This window comes from Rhinopithecus bieti, unplaced genomic scaffold, assembly GCF_001698545.2.
Source record: "Rhinopithecus bieti isolate Rb0 unplaced genomic scaffold, ASM169854v2 scaffold_53514, whole genome shotgun sequence".
NCBI lineage: Eukaryota > Metazoa > Chordata > Mammalia > Primates > Cercopithecidae > Rhinopithecus > Rhinopithecus bieti.
In genome coordinates, this window is record NW_016820813.1 from 163,888 (window position 1) to 184,664 (window position 20,777).

Here is a 20,777-nt window from a genome sequence, read left to right on the forward strand (position 1 = left end):
GCAGAAAAGGTAGAATGATAAAAAAAGGTCTGATGAACCTATCCCCACTCATAACCATTGGCCTTTAAAAAAAAGTATTGGCAGAATTAATATCCACCTGGGTGATGGGAAGAAAGTGTTTGCCTGTTCCAGCCTGTGGCTCCTGCCTGGAGGTGACTCGGTGCGCCAGTGCAAGCCATCACCCCTGAGAGCCTCCCAGGCCAGTGGTGCTGGTACCCCATGCAGCTCACCACTGGCTGCATAGAAACTCCCTTTTTTCCGACTTTATTATTGGCCTTCTAAGGAGCTGTTTTAGATCTTTTTTTCCCTGCCTCCTCCCATGTCATTTAATGCTACAGATGTACTATATATCTGTTTATATACTGTACCTACATCTGTGCTTTGTACATAAAAGAACCAGTTTTCTCCCCCTTGAGGATAGACCTCGTTGAACATGCATAGGTTAATAAATTCTTACTTAACATTTTATACTACTCAAGACTGTCTTATACCTAAGGTATTACATTTTATATTTGGCATATAATTAAGCCTTATAAAACTTGGTAATTAAATTATAGTACTTTTTCATCCTATTCTTTAGTTTCTAAGATGAGCACAGCTACCACCTTTAAATCTGCAGCAGAATGCTGGCCCCGGGGTTATTAATTCACATTACCAAAAGCATTTTAGGGAACTTTTATAAAGAAAGAATAGTTCTGTTAAGCTTCATGTCACTTGAGTTTGGCAGTACAACAGAATGGTTCATACACTTACTACTTTTCTGTGCCGTGCATCATATGCTTCTGGACAGTTTCTAAAGGCCGACGGAAAAGTAGGCGAGGCCCGCTTTTTATGGCAACTTGGCAGCCATAGAAAATTTCAAAATTGATGAAGGTTGCAATACTCCAAATAACGTAAAATGCCTGCCAGGCTACAACATAAAGTGAGTTCAGTTCATCATGCTGGACTTGTGCTTATCTGTAATATTCATTTACAATAAACAGGCATAACATTTTTCTCCATTCAGTTAGGATTTTCAGAACCTCACTGCCTTAATACTTTATGGCTTCAGTTTCTCAAACATGTTCATGGCTCTACTGGTAGTCTAGACTGATTTTTTTTGAGACGGAGTCTCTGTCGCCCAGGCTGGAGTGCAGTGGCCGAATCTCAGCTCACTGCAAGCTCCGCCTCCCGGGTTTATGCCATTCTCCTGCCTCAGCCTCCCGAGTAGCTGGGACTACAGGCGCCCGCCACCTCGCCCGGCTAGTTCTTTGTATTTTTTAGTAGAGACGGGGTTTCACCGTGTTAGCCAGGATGGTCTCGATCTCCTGACCTCGTGATCTGCCCGTCTCGGCCTCCCAAAGTGCTGGGATTACAGGCTTGAGCCACCGCGCCCGGCCTAGACCGATTGTTTTTCATTCTGACAGATCGTGTGGACCGGCTCCAGCCATGCAAGTCCTGTGGATCAGGGACAGCTGAAGGCTGGACTCAAGGCTCCTGGCCTCTTCGTGCAGCACTCACTGGGCCTGGCTGATCTCCTCCCACATTGCTGGCCTCCGCCAGGTCATGGGCACAGGTAACAGAGAGGCACTGAGTAGCCTCTTTATATCCAGAGTGGAGCAGCCACCACGGCCATTTTACACTTTATTTATCGGCAGAACCCTAAATATAAAACTAAACCTGTGCTGGTGAGGTGAGTGGTGTATGGGATGGTGTCACGATCCCATCCCACCTCTGCCCTGGAGGTGACCCTGGAGGTGACCTACATCCCAGCCAGCCTGCTGTGTGAGCTCAGGGTAATTAGAGTTCCTTGCCAAGTCAAGCAGCACAGGATTACAGTGAGTAAACAAACGCAAATAGATCTCATTAGTTTTATTTCTATAACCTTTCGATCTGTTCTCACGTTAGATTTTGTCACAGCTGGATTTAGTGGAAGCAGAGGAATCAAGTTCACTATTTTCTGAAACACTGACACAAAAAAGGGATGGGAACAATGACTTAGAACTAAGACTGCTCATAAAAGGCCATCAGAAAGATCCCTAAACAAAAGCTAAATAGTTACAGTTAATGGTAACTGGCAAGGGATTTAATACATTTGCTGGTATTAAGTTTCTTACGGAATGAGTGAATGAACGAACACAGCAGCATTTTAAGAGAGAGCTGCCAGAACATCCCATAGAAAAACAATTTTGTAAGAACGTGATGGCAACAGTCAGCAGCCAGTATTCTCAGAGTCCCTAATTACCAAAAGCATATACAATTTAGTCTAGAAAAATAATAAGTCAATTTTATAAAATTAAGCTTTTAGATTGAAAAGCAACCCCTTTAACAGGTACAGAGATACTGAAAAATAGTCCCTAAAAATCTCACTCAATAGTTGACGGAGAGAAAGGCATGCCACGTTGAGTTACGGAGTGCAGCGCGTGCCCTCAGCTGCTGGCGAGGGACTGGTGGATGGGCGGCTGGAAGCAGCGCACGTGCTCCACTGGTGTGCCCTCCCCGTCGCCCGACTTCAGGTACTTATCCAGGATGGTGATGATCTCGTCATTGAGAATCTGGAACTTGCGAATTCTCTCCACCATCTTCTTCAAAGGCTACAACCATGAAAATTGGGATGTTTTACTATTAACACTTGAACATTCAGTCTTCATGTTTCAAAATGTCAGGATTCTTATATTTTCTCAGAAAAATAATAGCAAACGGAATTGACACACATACTGTTCTTTTTTTTTTTTTAAGATAGGGTCTCACTCTGACACGCAGGCTGGAGTGCAGTGGCATGATCATGGCTTACTGTAGCCTCAAGAGATCCTCCCACCTCAGCCTCCTGAGCAGCTGGGACCACAGGTGTGCACCACCACACACAGCTAATTTTTAAAATTATTTTTGTAAGGACAAGGTCATCTTATGTTGTACAGGATGGTCTTGAACTCCTGAGCTCAAGCGATCCTCCTCCGCCTCAGCCTCCCCAACTGTTGGGATTACAGGTATGAGCCAGCTCTCCCAGTCACATACCATCTCTTTAATGCAACGGTTGGATGGATGAATATATTTTGAATTTAGAATCCCTCTGTCGGCTTCATGCTGCTGTAGATTCATTCATGTGCACAACAAATAGGCCTGTTCCTTCCACATCAGCAATTAAGAACCTACTGTCTGCTCAGAGCCGGGGATGTCCAGATGAAGATGATGTGGTCAATGGAGAAAGGTCAATCAACTAACACAGGTTTTAGACTTCCAGTTTGGAAATAATACTGTGACAGGGTACTCTGACAGACCCTCCTACTACAACAGGAATAAAGAGCATACATGCAAACAAAAAACTTGGAAAAGCATTGCTGGTTCTGCCTATGCACGTGGTAAGGGGGAAGCCAGGGCCTCCTCGGGGGCAGATGCCAACAGCAGCAGTGAGGTGAGGAGCGGCCCAGGCATAAGCAAGCGCGACCACACCAGAGACCCCAACAAAGCCAGGAACCTCCAATTCGGCTAAAGTGGCCCCGAGTTGCTAGCAGCCCCTAGAGATGGGCAGATGCAAATGCACATCTTGGAGGGAAAGCAATCTAAATTAAGTCCAATTAAATAAAGACTCCCAAATAACCCAACACACAAGGAAGCAGCAAAGTTTTAAATACCTCCAAGACTCTCAGATACTAGAAGGAAAACATGCAGAATATAGAATATATGAACTGGATAAAGAAATAGATGGAAAAAATTCAGTTAGGACAAACTCAGTTACCAAGAAGATTTGAAGAAGAACCTAACTGAACTTTAAAAAGTGAACTAATAATTTTTTCAGAGTAAAAGCTCAGCACATTAGAGCTGAAGTAAACGAGTTAACTAAGACACGTGAAGACAGTACTCTGGATACAGCTCTGGGAGTCCCGGAAATGGAGGAGTTGGAGGTAAAATGGCCCCTGAGAGAGGCCCATGACCTGGAGCCTGTGACTGCATTGCCTCCACCCCACGTGGCCTGGGCAGGTGTGGCTAAGACTGTGGACTGTAGGACAGGACAGGGAGAGTATCTGGGGTGTCCAGTGGGCTCAGTATAATCATGATCAGGGAATGTTCTCTGGCTGGAGGCAGGAGAGACGTGGCAGAAGACTAGAGGCTGAGACTGCCCAACCCACCACTGCTGGAGGGGGTCACTTGGAAAGCATGAGAAGGAAGGGGGACCCAGTCCTAGAGCTGCAAGGAATAATTCAGCCAACTGTGCATAAGCCTGAAGGCCTCCAGGCTGAACACAGCATCTCAGACACTGGCTTCATAAGATTGAGCAGAGGACCCAGCCAGGCCTGGCTGAACCCAGGCATCTGACTTAGAGAACTATGAGATAATCAGTGGTGGTTAAACTGCCAAGCCTGTGGTGATCTGTTGTTACGGAAGCAATAGAAAACTAATACAACATGGCCGGGTGCGGGGGCTCACGCCTGTAATCCCAGCACTTTGGGAGGCAGGCGGATCACTTCATGTCAGGAGTTTGAGATCAGCTTGGCCAACATGGTGAAACCCTGTCTCTACTAAAAATACAAAAATTAGCAGGGCATGGTGGTGGGCACCTGTCATCCCAGCTACTCAGGAGGCTGAGGCAGGAGAATCGCTTGAACCCAGGAGGCGGAGGTTGCAGTGAGCCGAGATTGTGCCGTTGCACTCCAGCCTGGGCAACAAGAGTGAAACTCTGTCTCAAAAAAAAAAAAAAGAAAAAAAAAAACTAATACAACAGAGGAATGTGGAGAACAGAATGAGAAGGTCTAACATACGTCTAACTGAAATCGTGAATGGCAAGAACAGGGAGAATGGAAGGGAGGCTAAAATATTTCAAAAGATAATGGCTGAGTATTTTCCAGAATTCAACTATGAGAAATCCATAAAGTGACAGAGACAAAAGGACTTTAAAAGCAGCCAAGAAAGCACACTTTGACTTCTAGGGAGCCCGAAGACTGGAATAGCTGCCAATATTCTGACAATGCAGATTTTGTAAGACTGGAAGTAAATCTAAGTACCTTGAGAAGGAAAATGGAACAATGAGTATTTTCTCTGCCAGACTGCTTTACTGGCCAATTATATTTAGATTCATTTTGGGAACGGAAAGGAAGTTTCTGTTGGTGGCGCCTTATGTACTTAGGATGAAAACCATTCCCAGAAACAAGAACTTACAACACAGAGAAAGTACGCTTTGCAAAAGGTCCCCAGATGGTGGGAGATTTTCATCCACATACCACATTTTTAATAATCTCATCTTTGCCATCATGTTTCTGGACTTTCAGGAGATGGTAGCAGAAATCCAACACAGCAAAACGCCGCTGCTGCCCAAGCAGCACGATGATCATACAGCCGGCCCAGTGTAGCCCGTCACCGAAGCACTGCCTAGAACAAGCAGCAGAAACAATGGGAGATGAGTGATCCGTTACCAAGTCTTTTCTGAGTCTGTCTCCAGATGTCAGTGACCAAGTCATCTGCATTCCTATTACTGTCTGTGCGCACACAGTCACCTTCCACAGCCAGGAAGAGAGTGCCGGGCAGCAGGGGCTGCTCCCTGGTTTTGGTAGATACCTGTTTCGGGCTCTTCTGCTGCGCTGCTTCCTAAGCCTTTTTAGATCATATCCCCTCTGTGATGAATGACTTTACAGACCTCCCACCTAGAAAAATGAATGTCCGGCGTGCATACACTTGCCGTGGGTTCAGAGACTCCCTGAATACTCAAGTCCTGAGCCAGCTCCTTGGCATCAAGTAAGAATTCCCATTATAGGAGGCTTCAAAGCAGCTCAGTGAGTTTCTGGTCCACTTCCTGAGCACGGCTGGCCGCTTGTTAGCCTAACACCCGGACCCTGCCCTAAGCCCCTCCCCTCCCCTGGGGCTTTGTCCTGCTCTGAGCACACACTTACTCGACTGTGAACTCGTGTGTCCCCACAGGAATGCAGTAGACAAACTGCATGGCACTCCACAGTCTGTGAAACTCCACACACTCGTCAACATGCATGACCCCATTGCTGGGCAGAGGCCCGCGCCAGATGGGGTCGTCCAGAAAGCTCCGGATCCGTGTCAGGATGACCTCAAACATGGACAGGCCACAGCAGAGGCGCTCCTTTGTCAGCAGGTCCCCCTCTCTCGCAATGGCAATTTGCTGCAGAAAGGACAAGCAGTGGAATGCTGTGGGCCTCCAGGCATCCAGCTACTCCATATCCTATCTTTTTTCTTTTGAGACAGGGTCTTGCTCTGCTGCCTAGGTTGGAGTGCAGTGGCACAACCACAGCTCACTGCAGCCTTGACTTCTCCGGCTCAAGCGACCAGGCGTATGCCACCACACCTGGATAATATTTGTACTTTTTGTAGAGACGGAGTTTCACCACATTGCCCAGGCTGGTCTTGAACTCCTGTCTTGGCCTCCCAAAGTGCTGGGAAGACAGGAATGAACCACGGCACCCAGCCTTGGGAAAATGTTTTGGGTCTACTGGCCTCTAGTGTGGAAGCCAGGGGTGCTGCCAAACATCCTGCAATGCATAGGAGGGTGCCCAAGTCCCCATCATAGAGTTATCTGGTCCAAAATGGCTGAGACGCCCTGACTTAGCATACGCAGCTGGATCATTGTAGAACTCTATCCTGACACCTTGCCTCGTGGCCTAATAACACCTATGGGAAAGCCTTCTTCATGAAGGGCTGGACAGTGAAAGTGACGTCTTCTGTGTGAGTCTTACGTGCCAGCTGATGTGCTAAGCCCTTTCCAGGCGTTAGCTCATCTGAACCCCCCACCACCCCGGGAAGCAGTCCAGGTACGCGTCCCACTTGCAACACTGAGGCCTGAGCGGCCACTGGACTTCACGATGCCTTCCAGTCTGGCTCCCAACTGGGCCACCTGGCCTGGCATGGATGCCCAGCTTGCAACAGCCTCAGCCATCACGGCACACGTTACCTGAGGGGTCCCCAGTCTTTCGATCAGTGGGACAAGATGCAGCGGAGCATACTTGGATTCCAGTCTTTTCATTTTGGCATCAAGTCTCTCCCCCTCTGCAGTAGAAAAAAATACTTTACTTTATTCTGCTCCTTTGTATGAAACGGTAATTGCAAAGGTTTAAATTTGTTTAAAAAACAAAAGATTTTAAAGTTAACATGGATACAGATCCTCTTTGGAAATTATTTTACAGAACTGGCTCATTTAATATTTTAATTCAAACTAGCAGGACTGATTTTTTGCTCAATATTCACTTTTCATTTATTGACTATTCCAAATGTAACCGAAAGCAGAAAAGGGCACAATGAGCCTCTGTGCCCATCACCCACTACAATTACCAAGTCACGGCCACTCTGTTTCCTCTACACCCAACCCCCATCACCCACTACAACTACCAGATCACGGCCACTCTTTCCTCTACACCCAACCCCCATCACCCACTACAATTACCAACTCACGGCCACTCTGTCTTCTACACCCAACTCCCCTGCTCCCATGCTATTAATATTTGGAAGCAATTCTAAGACATCATATCATTGCAGCTCTATTTCTCAATCTTCATTTAACTAGGTTCTGTACACCCCTCATTACCCCTGGGTATGACTGAACAGGCACCAAACCTACAATCTGCACTGGCCGTTAGGCTCTCCGGCTGCAGAGCGGGCACCATCCCGACAGAGGGCAGTCTGGACTCCCGGGTGGGGTCAGCAGGCTCACCTTTCACATGGACTCGTGGCAAGATGTTCTGGAAGGGAGCCGCGTGCAGCAAGTCACACACTTCTTCTAAAGACTGGAACAGAGAAAAAGAAGGTCACGCTAGGAAGGGTATCTTGCCACAGAGAGAGATCTGGTGCTGAAAACAAAGAACCTCTTTGCCTTTTAGCATAACATTAAGTAGCCTGTCAAGCGATTTCTCTGGGATGATGGAAATGCTCATGTCTGTCCTACCCATTCCGGCAGCCGCCAGCCACGCGTGCCTATTAAGTACTTGGAATGTGGCTTTGGGCCTTTAGGGAATGCAATTTTTTTTTTTTTTTTTTTTTTTTTTTTTTTTTTTGAGACGGAGTCTGGTTCTGTCACCCAGGCTGGAGTGCAGGGGCCGGATCTCAGCTCACTGCAAGCTCCGCCTCCCAGGTTCACGCCATTCTCCTGCCTCAGCCTCCCGAGTAGCTGGGACTACAGGCGCCGCCACGTCGCCCGGCTAGTTTTTTTGTATTTTTTAGTAGAGATGGGGTTTCACCATGTTAGCCAGGATGGTCTCGATCTCCTGACCTCGTGATCCGCCCGTCTCGGCCTCCCAAAGTGCTGGGATTACAGGCTTGAGCCACCGCACCCGGCCAAGGAACTGAATTTTAATTTTAGTTGCATTTAATTAATGTAGATGTAGACACATGTAAGACCCAATGTTGAATGTGTGCTCTGTTTTCCAGGATGTACCAGTCTAATAGTTCTCACCCCATCCTTCCCTGCTAATTTGCCACCAGTCTCTTAAGAACCACAGTTTATGACAAGATGCCATCACACTGACAGAAGGAAGGGTGTCTTCTCCAAACAACACAGGAGATGGAAGGAGTAGGGGAGGCCCGTCCTGGTGTCCACATCCACTCATTCCCCACAGAGCCCAAAGCAAAGTTCTGGGCCATCACGCTGAGCCTACTTTCAGGTCACAAACTCCTTTACAGGGGTAATCAAAACCACACAAGGTCCATTCTCCAGAATAACGCATATATAGAGAGAAAATGTACCTCCAGGATCATGAGGACAGCAGATCCCCCCAAATCCACCATGAACCCAAAGATGGTCAAAAATAGAGCAACTGCTGTTCATCTTTAGAGGTGAGGGCTCTCAGGCCAGCAGGAAGGGCCTGTTCAGACCACAGTGCGTTCACCACCCCACGGCACAGGCAGAAGATGGTGAGCCCTTCAGTGCCTCCTACTCTACAGCCATGCGGAAATCTTAGAGCTCCACGGGAGTAAAATAAATGATTAAACAAAGAAACAGCTATTGGAAAATCAAGAAATACTGACAATGAGATTTTAACTTCTGAGGAACTCCCAGAGATGATGGCAAAACTAAGACCAAGAGGAAGAAAAGCAGACTTTTCTGTACTCATCAACATCAATCCAGTGCCAGACGCTGGCCAGACGCCATCTGCTCTGCTTCTCTTTCCCTAAGTTTCTAATGCAGCTTCACACTCCATCCAGAAGCCAACAGAGGGACAACTGTTGCCATGGCAATGCACAGAAACGGTGCCTTTAAGCTAAGAGATTGTCCCAGGAAATTGCATCCTGCCTGCTTCAAACTCTTGTGGTTCTATAATTATTTATGTCCATGAGTTCTGGGATAGACATAAATAATTACAGAACCACAAGAGTTTGTGTATGTAAAGAATGTCAGGCCGGGCGCGGTGGCTCATGCCTGTAATCCCAGCACTTTGGGAGGCCAAGGCATGCGGATCACCTGAGGTCGGGAGTTACCAACTCACGGCCACTCTGTTTCCCCTACACCCAACCCCCATCACCCACTACAGTTACCAACTCACATCCACTCGTTTCCCCTACACCCGACCCCCATCACCCACTACGTTATGCCACTCACGGCACTGTTTCCTCTACAACCAACTCCCATCCCCACTACAATTACCAACTCATGGGCACTCTGTGAGGCGGGCAGATCACCAGCCTGATCAACATGAAGAAAATCTGTCTCTACTAAAAATACAAAATTAGCTGGGCCCGTGGTGGCGCATGACTGTAATCCCAGCTACTCGGGAGACTAAGGCAGGAGAATCACTTGAACCCAAGAGGTAGAGGCTGTGGTGAGTCAAGATTGTGCCACTGCACTCCAGCCTAAGCAACGAGAGCGAAACTCCAATCTTTAAAAAAAAAAAAAAAAAAAAAAAAAGAAATGTTGATGTAAAGAAAAGCTTTTGACACTTCATCTTATTTCCAAAAAGGGCAGCTGGACACAAGAGAAAGCAGTCCTAAGGGGTCCCTGACACTATCTAAATCGATTCCACACGGCTGCCTCCCATTTGGAAAGCTCGGGTCTCACCTCCCCGACCTGAGGCCAATGACGAGACAGGAATCCTCAGGCTTGGCTATGAGGATTCATACATAGAGAGGCTATGGTTTGGATGTGGTTTGTCCCTGCCAAAACTCATGGTGAAATTTAAGTGCCAATGTAGCAGTGTTGGAAGGTGGTCTGTTTGAGAGGTGATGGATTTCTTACAAGATTGGGTCAGATCTCCCACAATTGGATTAGTTTTTGTGGGAATGGATGAGTTCCTGTGAGAGCAGTTGTTGTAAGCAAGGCTGCCTCTCATGTCTGTTCTCTCTGCAACACCCACGTCCCCTTCTGTGTTCCCCAGGAGCTGAAGCAGCATGAGACCCTGACAGATGGGCTGCCTGATCTTGGACTTCCCAGCCTCTAGAGTCATGAGCCAAATAAACTCCTTTTCTTTGTAAATTACTCAGTCTCAGGCACTGCTACAGCAACACAAAACGGACTAAGCAGACTAAGATAGCAGAACGGACTAAGATACAGCCTTATGCTGTAAGTTCAGGAAAAGTCGCCCATGAATGGAATATTCCCACATTAAATATTTAAAATTCATAGAGAGAGATTATAGTTAAAGAGATGCTTCCTGACATATCTGGCTTTTAACAATTCACAATTATTTGGGGAACATACCCTTAAAGCAAGGCCACCCTGGACACTGGCTCCTTGCTGGCCTGAGACGCTGGTGGGTTCTCCATCTTGTGCCCCTCACACAGTGGGGAGTGGAGCATGGGGGGATGCTACTTGGGGTCCCCGCCGAGCCTGTGGGTGGCCAGGACAGTGATGGCCTGGGGCTGCTACAGTCCCTCTTTGAAACCACCTGGAACGGGTCTGCCTAGGAGTGCAGGGATGGGGAGAGCCGAAGATGCGGGTCTGATGGAGGCTGTCAGCTCCCAGGCATGTCATGCCTGACCTGGGACTCCCCTGGCATGTGAGCCAACACATCCTCTTTCACTGCACAGGCTGGTGTGAGGCGGCTGGTCCAGAGGCTCAGTCCCCAGAGGCCTGGCAGTCTGACAGCAATGCCCTGAGCTGTGTACAGGCCACCCTATCCCTGTTCTTCCTAAACACAACTCTGCCTTTGCAAAGCTACCAGAGACCTGAAGACAAGAGACTACTTTGGGAAACAACATAGGAAAGGCCTCCCCAGGCTGCTCTGCAGATGCAGTGCCGTTCCCATGCACAAGCCAAAACGCTTTGCCAGGGCATGTGGCAAACCAATCCCAAAACAGGGCAGAGCAAAGAGCCCTGAGGAGGGAACATGCTGAAGAGGAGGAGCAAGGTAGGAAACATGCCACGTCGGGAATCAAGAGTCATGTTAGGGCAATGATGAGCAAGACATGCTATGACGCCAGAGACAGATGCCTGCACCAGTTGGAGACAGATGTCTGCACCGGCGGGAGACAGACGCCTGCACTGGCTGGAGACAGATGTCTGCACTGGCGGGAGACAGACGCCTGGACCGGTGGGAGACAGACGCCTGCACTGGCTGGAGACAGATGTCTGCACTGGCGGGAGACAGACGCCTGGACCGGCGGGAGACAGACGCCTGCACCGGCTGGAGACAGAGGTCTGCACCGGCGGGAGACAGACGCCTGGACCGGCGGGAGACAGACGCCTGGACCGGCGGGAGACAGACGCCTGGACCGGTGGGAGACAGACACCTGCACTGGCTGGAGACAGATGTCTGCACTAGCAGGTGACAGACGCCTGGACCGGCGGGAGACAGACGCCTGGACCGGCGGGAGACAGACGCCTGGACCGGCGGGAGACAGACGCCTGGACCGGCGGGAGACAGACGCCTGGACCGGTGGGAGACAGACGCCTGCACTGGCTGGAGACAGATGTCTGCACTAGCAGGTGACAGACGCCTGGACCGGCGGGAGACAGACGCCTGGACCGGCGGGAGACAGACGCCTGGACCGGTGGGAGACAGACGCCTGCACTGGCTGGAGACAGATGTCTGCACTAGCAGGTGACAGACGCCTGGACCGGCGGGAGACAGACGCCTGGACCGGCGGGAGACAGACGCCTGGACCGGTGGGAGACAGACGCCTGCACTGGCTGGAGACAGATGTCTGCACTAGCAGGTGACAGACGCCTGGACCGGCGGGGGACAGACGCCTGGACCGGCGGGAGACAGACGCCTGGACCGGTGGGAGACAGACACCTGCACTGGCTGGAGACAGATGTCTGCACTAGCAGGTGACAGACGCCTGGACCGGCGGGAGACAGACGCCTGGACCGGCGGGAGACAGACGCCTGGACCGGTGGGAGACAGACGCCTGGACCGGCTGGAGACAGATGTCTGCACTGGCAGGTGACAGACGCCTGGACTGGCGGGAGACAGACGCCCGCACCGGCTGGAGACAGAGGTCTGCACTGGCGGGAGACAGACGCCTGGACCGGCGGGAGACAGACGCCTGGACTGGCGGGAGACAGACGCCCGCACCGGCTGGAGACAGAGGTCTGCACTGGCGGGAGACAGACGCCTGGACCGGCGGGAGACAGACGCCTGCACCGGCTGGAGACAGAGGTCTGCACTGGCGGGAGACAGACGCCTGGACCGGCGGGAGACAGACGCCTGCACCGGCGGGAGACAGACGCCTGCACTGGCTGGAGACAGATGTCTGCACTAGCAGGTGACAGACGCCTGGACCGGCGGGAGACAGACGCCTGGACCGGCGGGAGACAGACGCCTGGACCGGCGGGAGACAGACGCCTGCACCGGCTGGAGACAGAGGTCTGCACTGGCGGGAGACAGACGCCTGGACCGGCGGGAGACGCCTGCACCGGTTGGAGACAGACATCTGCACTGGCGGGAGACAGACGCCTGCACCGGCGGGAGACAGATGTCCGCACCGGCGGGAGACAGACGCCTGCACTGGCTGGAGACAGATGTCTGCACTGGCAGGTGACAGACGCCTGGACCGGCGGGAGACAGACGCCTGGACCGGCGGGAGACAGACGCCTGGACCGGTGGAGACAGACGCCTGCACTGGCTGGAGACAGATGTCTGCACTAGCAGGTGACAGACGCCTGGACCGGCGGGAGACAGACGCCTGCACCGGCAGGAGACAGACGCCTGCACCGGCTGGAGACAGACATCTGCACTGGCGGGAGACAGACGCCTGGACCGGCGGGAGACAGATGTCCGCACCGGCAGGATGCAGCAGAAAGCCAGGAGACAGGCCGGTGTCCCCATGAAAAGCTGGCAGACGGCAGGGGACACCACTAGTCAGCAATGGGAGGAGGAGCCCTTCAGCCACTAGAGGAGGGACAGCCGGGTCTCCACAGAGAGAGAAAGAAGCTTCCTCTGCCTCTCACATTATACACAAAGACCAACTCCAGAAGGATCGCAAACTTCCATGCAGAAGGCAAAGCTTAAAATCTCTAGATGAGAATGTGAAGGAATGTCTTCATGACCCCAAGACAGGGAAAACATCTTTAAAAAAAAAAAAAAAAAAAAAAAAGAAAACAAAAAGTGCTAATCATTAAAAAAAAAAAGGGCTACATCCAAATTAAGAGCATTTATCAAAAATCACCACTGTCAGAGTGAAAAGGTAAGCACACATGGGAGATTTACAATATGTGCAGCACGTAAAGGATCTACATGGAACAAGCTGTAGAAAAGTAGGCAAAAGAACCCAACGGGGCATTTAACAGGAAAAGAAACAAGAAGCAGCGAACGGAGCTGCCCACCTCGTCAGTCACGAGGGAAGGCAGGAGAGGGCCACGTGAGATTCCATTTCCCACTGGCTTTCCCAGTCCAGGAGGTTATAAACTGAGCTGCTGTGATGCACAGGACAGAGGGACAGCCAGACGGCACACAAAAAGGCGGCCCGTCGGAAACATGAGCATCCACTGTGCCACGTCCTAAGAGGGGGTGGCCTCTCGTGCTCTCCACCATGGGGCACGTGTAGCCATTTAGATTTAAATCAGTTATAATTCAGTAACATTTAGCACTCAGTTTCTCAGTCACACTGAGCCACACTTCAACTGCTCAGCAGCCCAGGCACGCAGAGATCCTCCTGGGCAGCAATGCTCTTTATACCTTACAGGCTCACCAAATACGTTCATTTAGGTGTTGAAAACATTGCATAATAAAAGTTTTATGATGTTAACACAGAAAAACATTCTTGAGACAATGAACTACAGTACATTTTTTTCTTTTTTCTTTTTTTTTTTGAGACGGAGTCTCGCTCTGTCGCCCAGACTGGAGTGCAGTGGCCGGATCTCAGCTCACTGCAAGCTCCGCCTCCCGGGTTCCCGCCATTCTCCTGCCTCAGCCTCCCGAGTAGCTGGGACTACAGGCGCCGCCACCTCGCCCGGCTAGTTTTTTGTATTTTTTAGTAGAGACGGGGTTTCACCACGTTAGCCAGGATGGTCTCGATCTCCTGACCTTGTGATCCGCACGTCTCGGCCTCCCAAAGTGCTGGGATTACAGGCTTGAGCCACCGCGCCCGGCCCATTTTTGTTTTTCAATTGAAGGGAACAAATTCAAACTCAAGTCTCAACAATAGTCACGAGAAAAAATGTTTCCGCACTGCTGCTGCCACACCCCCACTAAAGAACCCACAAAAGAAAGCCCTCCCCGTGGGCGGTGGGGTAGGCCGGGCCGGGCACTCACCAGGCTCTGCTCGATAAGCAGGCAGAAGAGGACGGCGTTCCCCACCTCCCGCAGGTTCTGGAAGCACACCGTCTTCAGCTCTGCGTACTCCACGATGTCCTTCAGCTGGTGGTGGAAGAACTCCAGGATGCCTACGGTGCAGGAGTGAGGTGGGGTTGGGGGACTGGAGGGGCCGGGCCCTAGCAGCCGGGAGCCACAGCCGGGAGTACCTGCCATTCTGACACCGCCACCAAGCCTGGCTATGAGGATGGCCACAACGTCCCATCCCCAGCATCTTCCCTGCAGTGGTGGTTTGTTCACCACCTGGGCACGTTCTCCACACACCACGTGGCCCTGGGCCTCGGCTGTGAGGCCTCTTTCCCACTCAACCCCGTATCTTTAGGGAAGGCTATGATGATAGGAACGTCACCACATGACAAGAATAAAGGCTGCACCATCATCCCCAGTGGGGGCGGACAAGGTATTTGACAAAATGCAATCTCTCTTCAGAGGCATGGAAGGGGCCGTACCTCATCTGAGAAAGGGCATCTAGGAAGCCTGCAGCTAACTAACAGCACACCCAACGGGAGGCCGAGCACCATGCCAGCTCGGGAGCAAGGCAGGCATCTCAGCAGCATCCCAGACCACAGAATAAGGCACAAAAAGACGCAAGGTGCAAATACAGGACAGAAGGCCAACGTTCCCCCAGCCAATCGATAGCTTCGACTCCAGCCCAGACAGAAACCGGCAGCTGACTGCACAATGAATGTGGCATCAGGAGGGGCCGAAACTACCCTGGGAAGAGCCAAGCAGGAGGCTCAGCAGACCATGAACCCTTGTCCCAGCATGTCTTGCCCGACTGCCCCTTCCCCAAGGACCAGCAGCCGGACACGGCCCCTCCTGCCTTACAGCCGCAGCCCCTGCCCCCGCTCCTCCCAGCTCTCGGCACCGCTGTGGGGACTCAGCCCCACTTGGTGGGGGCAGGGACACTCCTGCACCTGTGTCATCTCTGACAAGGTTTCCCTGTGCCACCCTGGGAAACGGCTCCCTCCTCAACATCTGAAATTTCCATCTCTAGTCACGACATAAGCATTGGTTTCATCACCCCAGCGTTCCTCATCTACTTTCTGACAATAAACTGAAATCAGATTCTCTTGAGCCAGGGCCGTGCCGACGGCTACTTCCCCATGGTGGCTGAAGGGGACCTTATGGTCTCCTCAAACACCAGCAACAGCCCTGGGGAGGTGCCAAAAAGCAAAAAGTCCTGGGCACGTGTTCAAGAGCTCAGCCACGCTGGCTGACTGCCCATCAGGACAGTGCCTTGTCGGTCACCCATGTGCAGGCTCCAGTCACTTTACGACACAAGGCTAGTGTTCAGCTGTCCAGCTTTCAAGAAAACTCTGCCAGGTAAGAGACTAAAAGCAGTTTTGTTACGTGACAAACAAAGGTCCCTGTTTTATCATAAGACAATGCTTTTTGAGATCACTAAAGCTATTTAACTGCATAGCCCCAAACCAGCTCACAGCAAGTCATGTGGCCCGTCCCTAAGAGCACACCTGCCTGAGGGCCCCGCAGCTGGACCTGCAGATGGATGGGGGCAGGGGCAGGCCTTGCACCACCTTGGTGGGCCTGTCTCTGAGCCTCAAGGCCCTACAAGCCCAGCAGGGCAGCAGGACCCAGCAGTCGGCTCTCTCGCCTCATCGGGCCGGCGGTTCTTTCGTAGGGGCACGGAAGAGCGTGGTGTTCAGGGCTCTGTCGTCTCAAGTCTTGCAGGCTGACCTCCCAGGCCCCTCAGCTTCCTCGCCTGCAGACAGTGACCCAACACACCTCTTCCTGGTTGTAAGGTGCATTTGTCTGTCTACTGCATCCTCCCACATGGCAAATCTAATCCTTCCCCAGAATTTCTGACTTGAATTCCTTTCTGACCTCTCCACAGACAGCGCTGTGAGCTGCACACGCCCAGAGGTGCCCACACTCACCGGGAGAGCCGTACTCGTGCCGTGGCAGGCGGCAGATTTTGGGCATCACCTCCATCAGTGTCTTCACGTACTGCAGGATTGTGCCTTGCAGCTGCGGGGGGACAAGACAGGCTGCGTCAGTCACTCCACTCCACTCTGCTAATGCCTGTGGCCAGCACACGCCCTGAAACAAGTCTGTTAGCAAAGAGCTTGGTAACGAGGAGGCTGCAGGATCACCTGGCAGGGGAAAGAAGCCCACCCGTGGAGAGAGAGCAGCCGTCCCCAGGTGGCTTCCCGTGGCTGGATTCATGTTCCGAAACCGGACTCCCCTTTCAAGAGGAAAGTGGTCCCGCGGTGCTGCAGTGAGAGCAGAGCTTTGTTGCCAGGGGCCTCCTACAGGGATGCACCCCAGCATGGTGAGCACTGCCAGCTCCAGGGTCCCCCAGGACGCCATCTGTGCTCCTGCGTGCGGCCCCAGGCTCAGCTGTGGTGAGGTCCGCAATCCTGACACCCTCCAAGCTGCCACATGTTTTGGCGGAGTCCCCGGCGGGTCCTGGAAGGACCTGTTTGGGTCACGGGGTAATGGCTGCGCCAAGTGACCAAACTCTTACGTGGTCTCAGTCACAGAAGATTGTTAAAATAATAAAAGGATGAAAAGTAAAAAAAGTAAGTTATGTATAGAAAACTAAATCCAGGCTGACCAAGGTGGCTCACACCTGTAATTCCAGCACTTTGGGAGGCCAAGATGGGCAGATCTCTGGAGCCCAGGAGTTCAAGGCCAGCCTGGGCAACATAGCAAGACCCCATCTCTATACATACAAATAAAAACTCGATGTATCCGTTAAAATAACCTGGACCCATTCTTTTAAGTTTGAAAAGATGAGGGAGGTATCAAATTATATATGGTCAGAAGTGTTTGAATTGAATAGTAATTCAGTGATTCATTCAATTCATTCATTCAAGTAATTGAATGAATCCAGCTGTTGGAGGATCACAGTCCAGGCAGAGAAGACCCTCTGGCTTGGGTGCCCCAGGGAATTCAGGCTGTGAGAAGGAAGCGTGTCCAGGGAACACTCACCAGGCTCTTGACGACCTTCAGCAGCTCCTCCATGACCACGGCGATACCCTGGTAGCCGAGGAGCCGGCAGATGACTTGAAAGTGTGGAGGTCCCACGAAGTTCCGGTAGCTGCCGTAAATGCTGGAGTAGGCCAAGTTCAAAGCCTGGAAAACAGGGCACAGAGCTCTCAGCATGGCCTCTGCACACATGTGCAGATGAAGAATTGCATGAGAAGATCACTCAACACACACAGGCTCAGGTGAAGGGGTCCGAGTGTGCTGACTTGTAAAATCTACTGCCCTTAACTGGTACAATTATAAAACCCACTCAGCCTGCCACCAAAAAGAACCTGCTAAAATAGAAAAAGAAAACAAAACCATGTGTTGCAACATTTGTTGAATTGCCAATTTGGAGTCCCCCTGCCTCCCAGTCTCCCAGCAGGACGCCCAAGGTCGGACCCTGAAGGGGCCGGGGGAGCTGCCTTCTCAGGATGCACAGGGCACCCCTGGAGCTGGGAGAGACCCCTGTGGGGTAGGAGGGGGAGGAAGGTAGTTAGGGTGTGTATTAGTCCATTTTCACAATGCTATAGAGAAATACCCAAGACTGCATAATTTATTTTTTAAAAAAGCAGGTTTAACTGACTCACAGTTCCACATGGCTGGGGAGGCCTCAGGAAACTTAGTCATGCACAAGGTAAAGGGGAAGCAAGCACCTTCTTCACAAGAAGGCAGGAGATAGAAGAGAGAACAAAATGTGAAGCCTCTTATAAAACCATCAGATCTGGTGAGAACTCACTCACTATCACAAGAGCAGCAGGCGGAAAACTGCCCCCATGAGCCAATCAGCTCCCACCAGGTCCCGCCCTTGACATGTGAGGATAGTGGGGATGACAACTGGAGAGGAGATTTGGGTGGGGACACAGCCAAACCTTATCATTCTGCCTCTGGCCCCTCCCAAATCTCACGGGTCCTCACATTTCAAAATACAATCATGCCTTCCCCACAGTCTCCCAAAGTCTTAACTCATTCCAGCATTAACTCAAAAATCCAAGTCCAAAGTCTCATCTGAGACAAGTCAAGTCCCTTCCGCCTGTATAATAAAAAAAAAAAAGGTAGTTACTTCCTAGATACAATAGGGGTATAGGCATTGGAGAAATTGGTCAAAACAAAGGGGCTATAGGCCCCATGCAAGTCCAAAGTCCAGTGGGGCAGTCATTAAATCTTTTTTTTTTTTTCCTGAGATGGAGTCTTGCTCTGCCGCCCAGGCTGGAGTGCAGTGGCCGGATCTCAGCTCACTGCAAGCTCCGCCTCCCGGGTTCCCGCCATTCTCCTGCCTCAGCCTCCCGAGTAGCTGGGACTACAGGCGCCCGCCACCTCGCCCAGCTAGTTTTTTTGTATTTTTTAGTAGAGACGGGGTTTCACCGTGTTAGCCAGGATGGTCTCGATCTCCTGACCTCGTGATCCGCCCGTCTCGGCCTCCCAAAGTGCTGGGATTACAGGCTTGAGCCACCGCGCCCGGCCTCATTAAATCTTAAAGCTTTGAAATAACCTCCATTGATTCTGTGTCTCACATCCAGGTCACACTGATGCAAGAGGTGGGCTCCCACGGTCTTGGGCAGCTCCACCCTGTGGCTTTGCAGGGTACAGTCCCCCCCCCGGCTGTTTTCACAGGCTGGCATTGAGTATCTGTGGCTTTTCCAGGTACACAGTGCAAGCTGACTGGAGGATGGCCCTCTTTTTACAGCTCCACTAGGCAGTGTTCCAGTGGGGACTCTGCATGTGGGGCTCCAACCCCCTATTTCCCTTCTTCACTGCCCTAGCAGAGGTTCTCCATGATGGCTCCACCCCCGCAGCAAACTTCTGCCTGGATATTCGGGCATTTCCACATACCCTTTGAAATTTAGGTGGTCCAACACCACATGGAAGCCACTAAGGCTTGGGGCTTGCACCCTCTGAGGCAACAGCCTGAGCCGTACGTTGACCCCTTTTGGCGACTGAGATGCAGGGCGCCAAGTCCTGAAGCTGCGCAAAGTGGGGAAGGGTGGCAGGGGCAGGGCGAGCCCTGGGCCCAACCCAGGAAATCATTTTTCCCTCCTAGGCCTCTGGGTTTGTGATAGAAGGGGCTGCCTCGTACATGTCCTGAAAACATTTTCCCCATTGTCTTGGTGATTGACATTCAAAATTTCTGCAGCCAGCTTGAATTCCTCCCCAGAAAATGGGGGTTTCTTTTCTATCACATCATCAGGCTGCAAATTTTCCAAACTTTTATACTGTGCTTCCCTTTTAAACATAAACTCCAATTTCAGATCTTTCTCAAGTTCAATGTACCACAGATCTCCAGGGCGGGGCAAAATGCGGCGAGTTTCTTTGCTAAAGTACAGTAAAAGTGACCTTCGCTCCAGTTCCCAACAAGTTCCTCAACTCCGAGACCACCTTAGCCTGGATTTTATTGTCCATAGCACCATTAGCATTTTGGTCAAAACCGTTCAACAGACTGGGTGTGGTGGTTCACCCCTGTAATCCCAGCACTTTGGGAGGCTGAGGTGGGTGGATCATGATGTCAGGAGTTTGAGACCAGCCTGGCCAACATGGTGAAACCCCATCTCTACTAAAAATCCAAAAAAATTAGCTGGGAATGGTGGTGGGTGCCTGTAATCCCACTACTCGGGAGGCTGAGGCAGGAGAATTATTTGAACTCGGGAGGCAGAGGTCACAGTGAGCCAAGATTGCACCACGGCACTCCAGTCCTGGCAGCAGGGTGAGACTCTGTCTCAAAAAACAAACAAACAAACATTCAACAAGTCTCTAGAAAGTTCCAAACTTTCCCACATCTTCCTGCCTTCGGAGCCCTCCAAACTGTTCCAAACTCTGCCTGTTACCCAGTTCCAAAGTGACTTCCACATTTTCGGGTATCTGTATAGCCGTGCTCCGCTCTGCCAGTACCAGTGTACTGTATGAGTCCATTTTCACCCTGCTATGAAGAAATACCTGAGACTGGGTAATTTATAAAGGAAAGAGGTTTAATTAACTCATAGTTCCACATGGCTGGGGAGGCCTCAAAAAACTTCAATCATGACGGAAGGTGAAGGGGAAGCAGGCACCTTCTTCACAAGGTGGCAGGAATGAGAAGAGAGAGCGAAGGGGGAAGAGCCCCTTATAAAACCATCA

At 51.1% G+C, this 20,777-nt stretch overlaps 1 protein-coding gene across 6 annotated transcripts in view; it reads right to left on the bottom strand.

The window, feature by feature from the left end:
- Positions 1-1,836: 1,836 nt before the first annotated feature.
- CYFIP1 (cytoplasmic FMR1 interacting protein 1) overlaps positions 1,837-20,777 on the bottom strand; it is an 86,535-nt gene continuing 67,594 nt past the window's right edge. For all 6 annotated transcript variants that reach the window (XM_017859953.1, XM_017859954.1, XM_017859955.1 and 3 more), the window contains 8 exons: positions 17,631-17,774; positions 16,574-16,664; positions 14,616-14,746; positions 7,643-7,715; positions 6,887-6,981; positions 5,862-6,100; positions 5,196-5,343; positions 1,837-2,573 (listed from right to left, as the gene is read on the bottom strand). In XM_017859953.1, the coding sequence (XP_017715442.1) occupies positions 2,409-2,573; positions 5,196-5,343; positions 5,862-6,100; positions 6,887-6,981; positions 7,643-7,715; positions 14,616-14,746; positions 16,574-16,664; positions 17,631-17,774 (1,086 nt within the window). In that variant the 3' untranslated portion in view covers positions 1,837-2,408. The remainder of the gene's footprint in view (positions 2,574-5,195; positions 5,344-5,861; positions 6,101-6,886; positions 6,982-7,642; positions 7,716-14,615; positions 14,747-16,573; positions 16,665-17,630; positions 17,775-20,777) is intronic.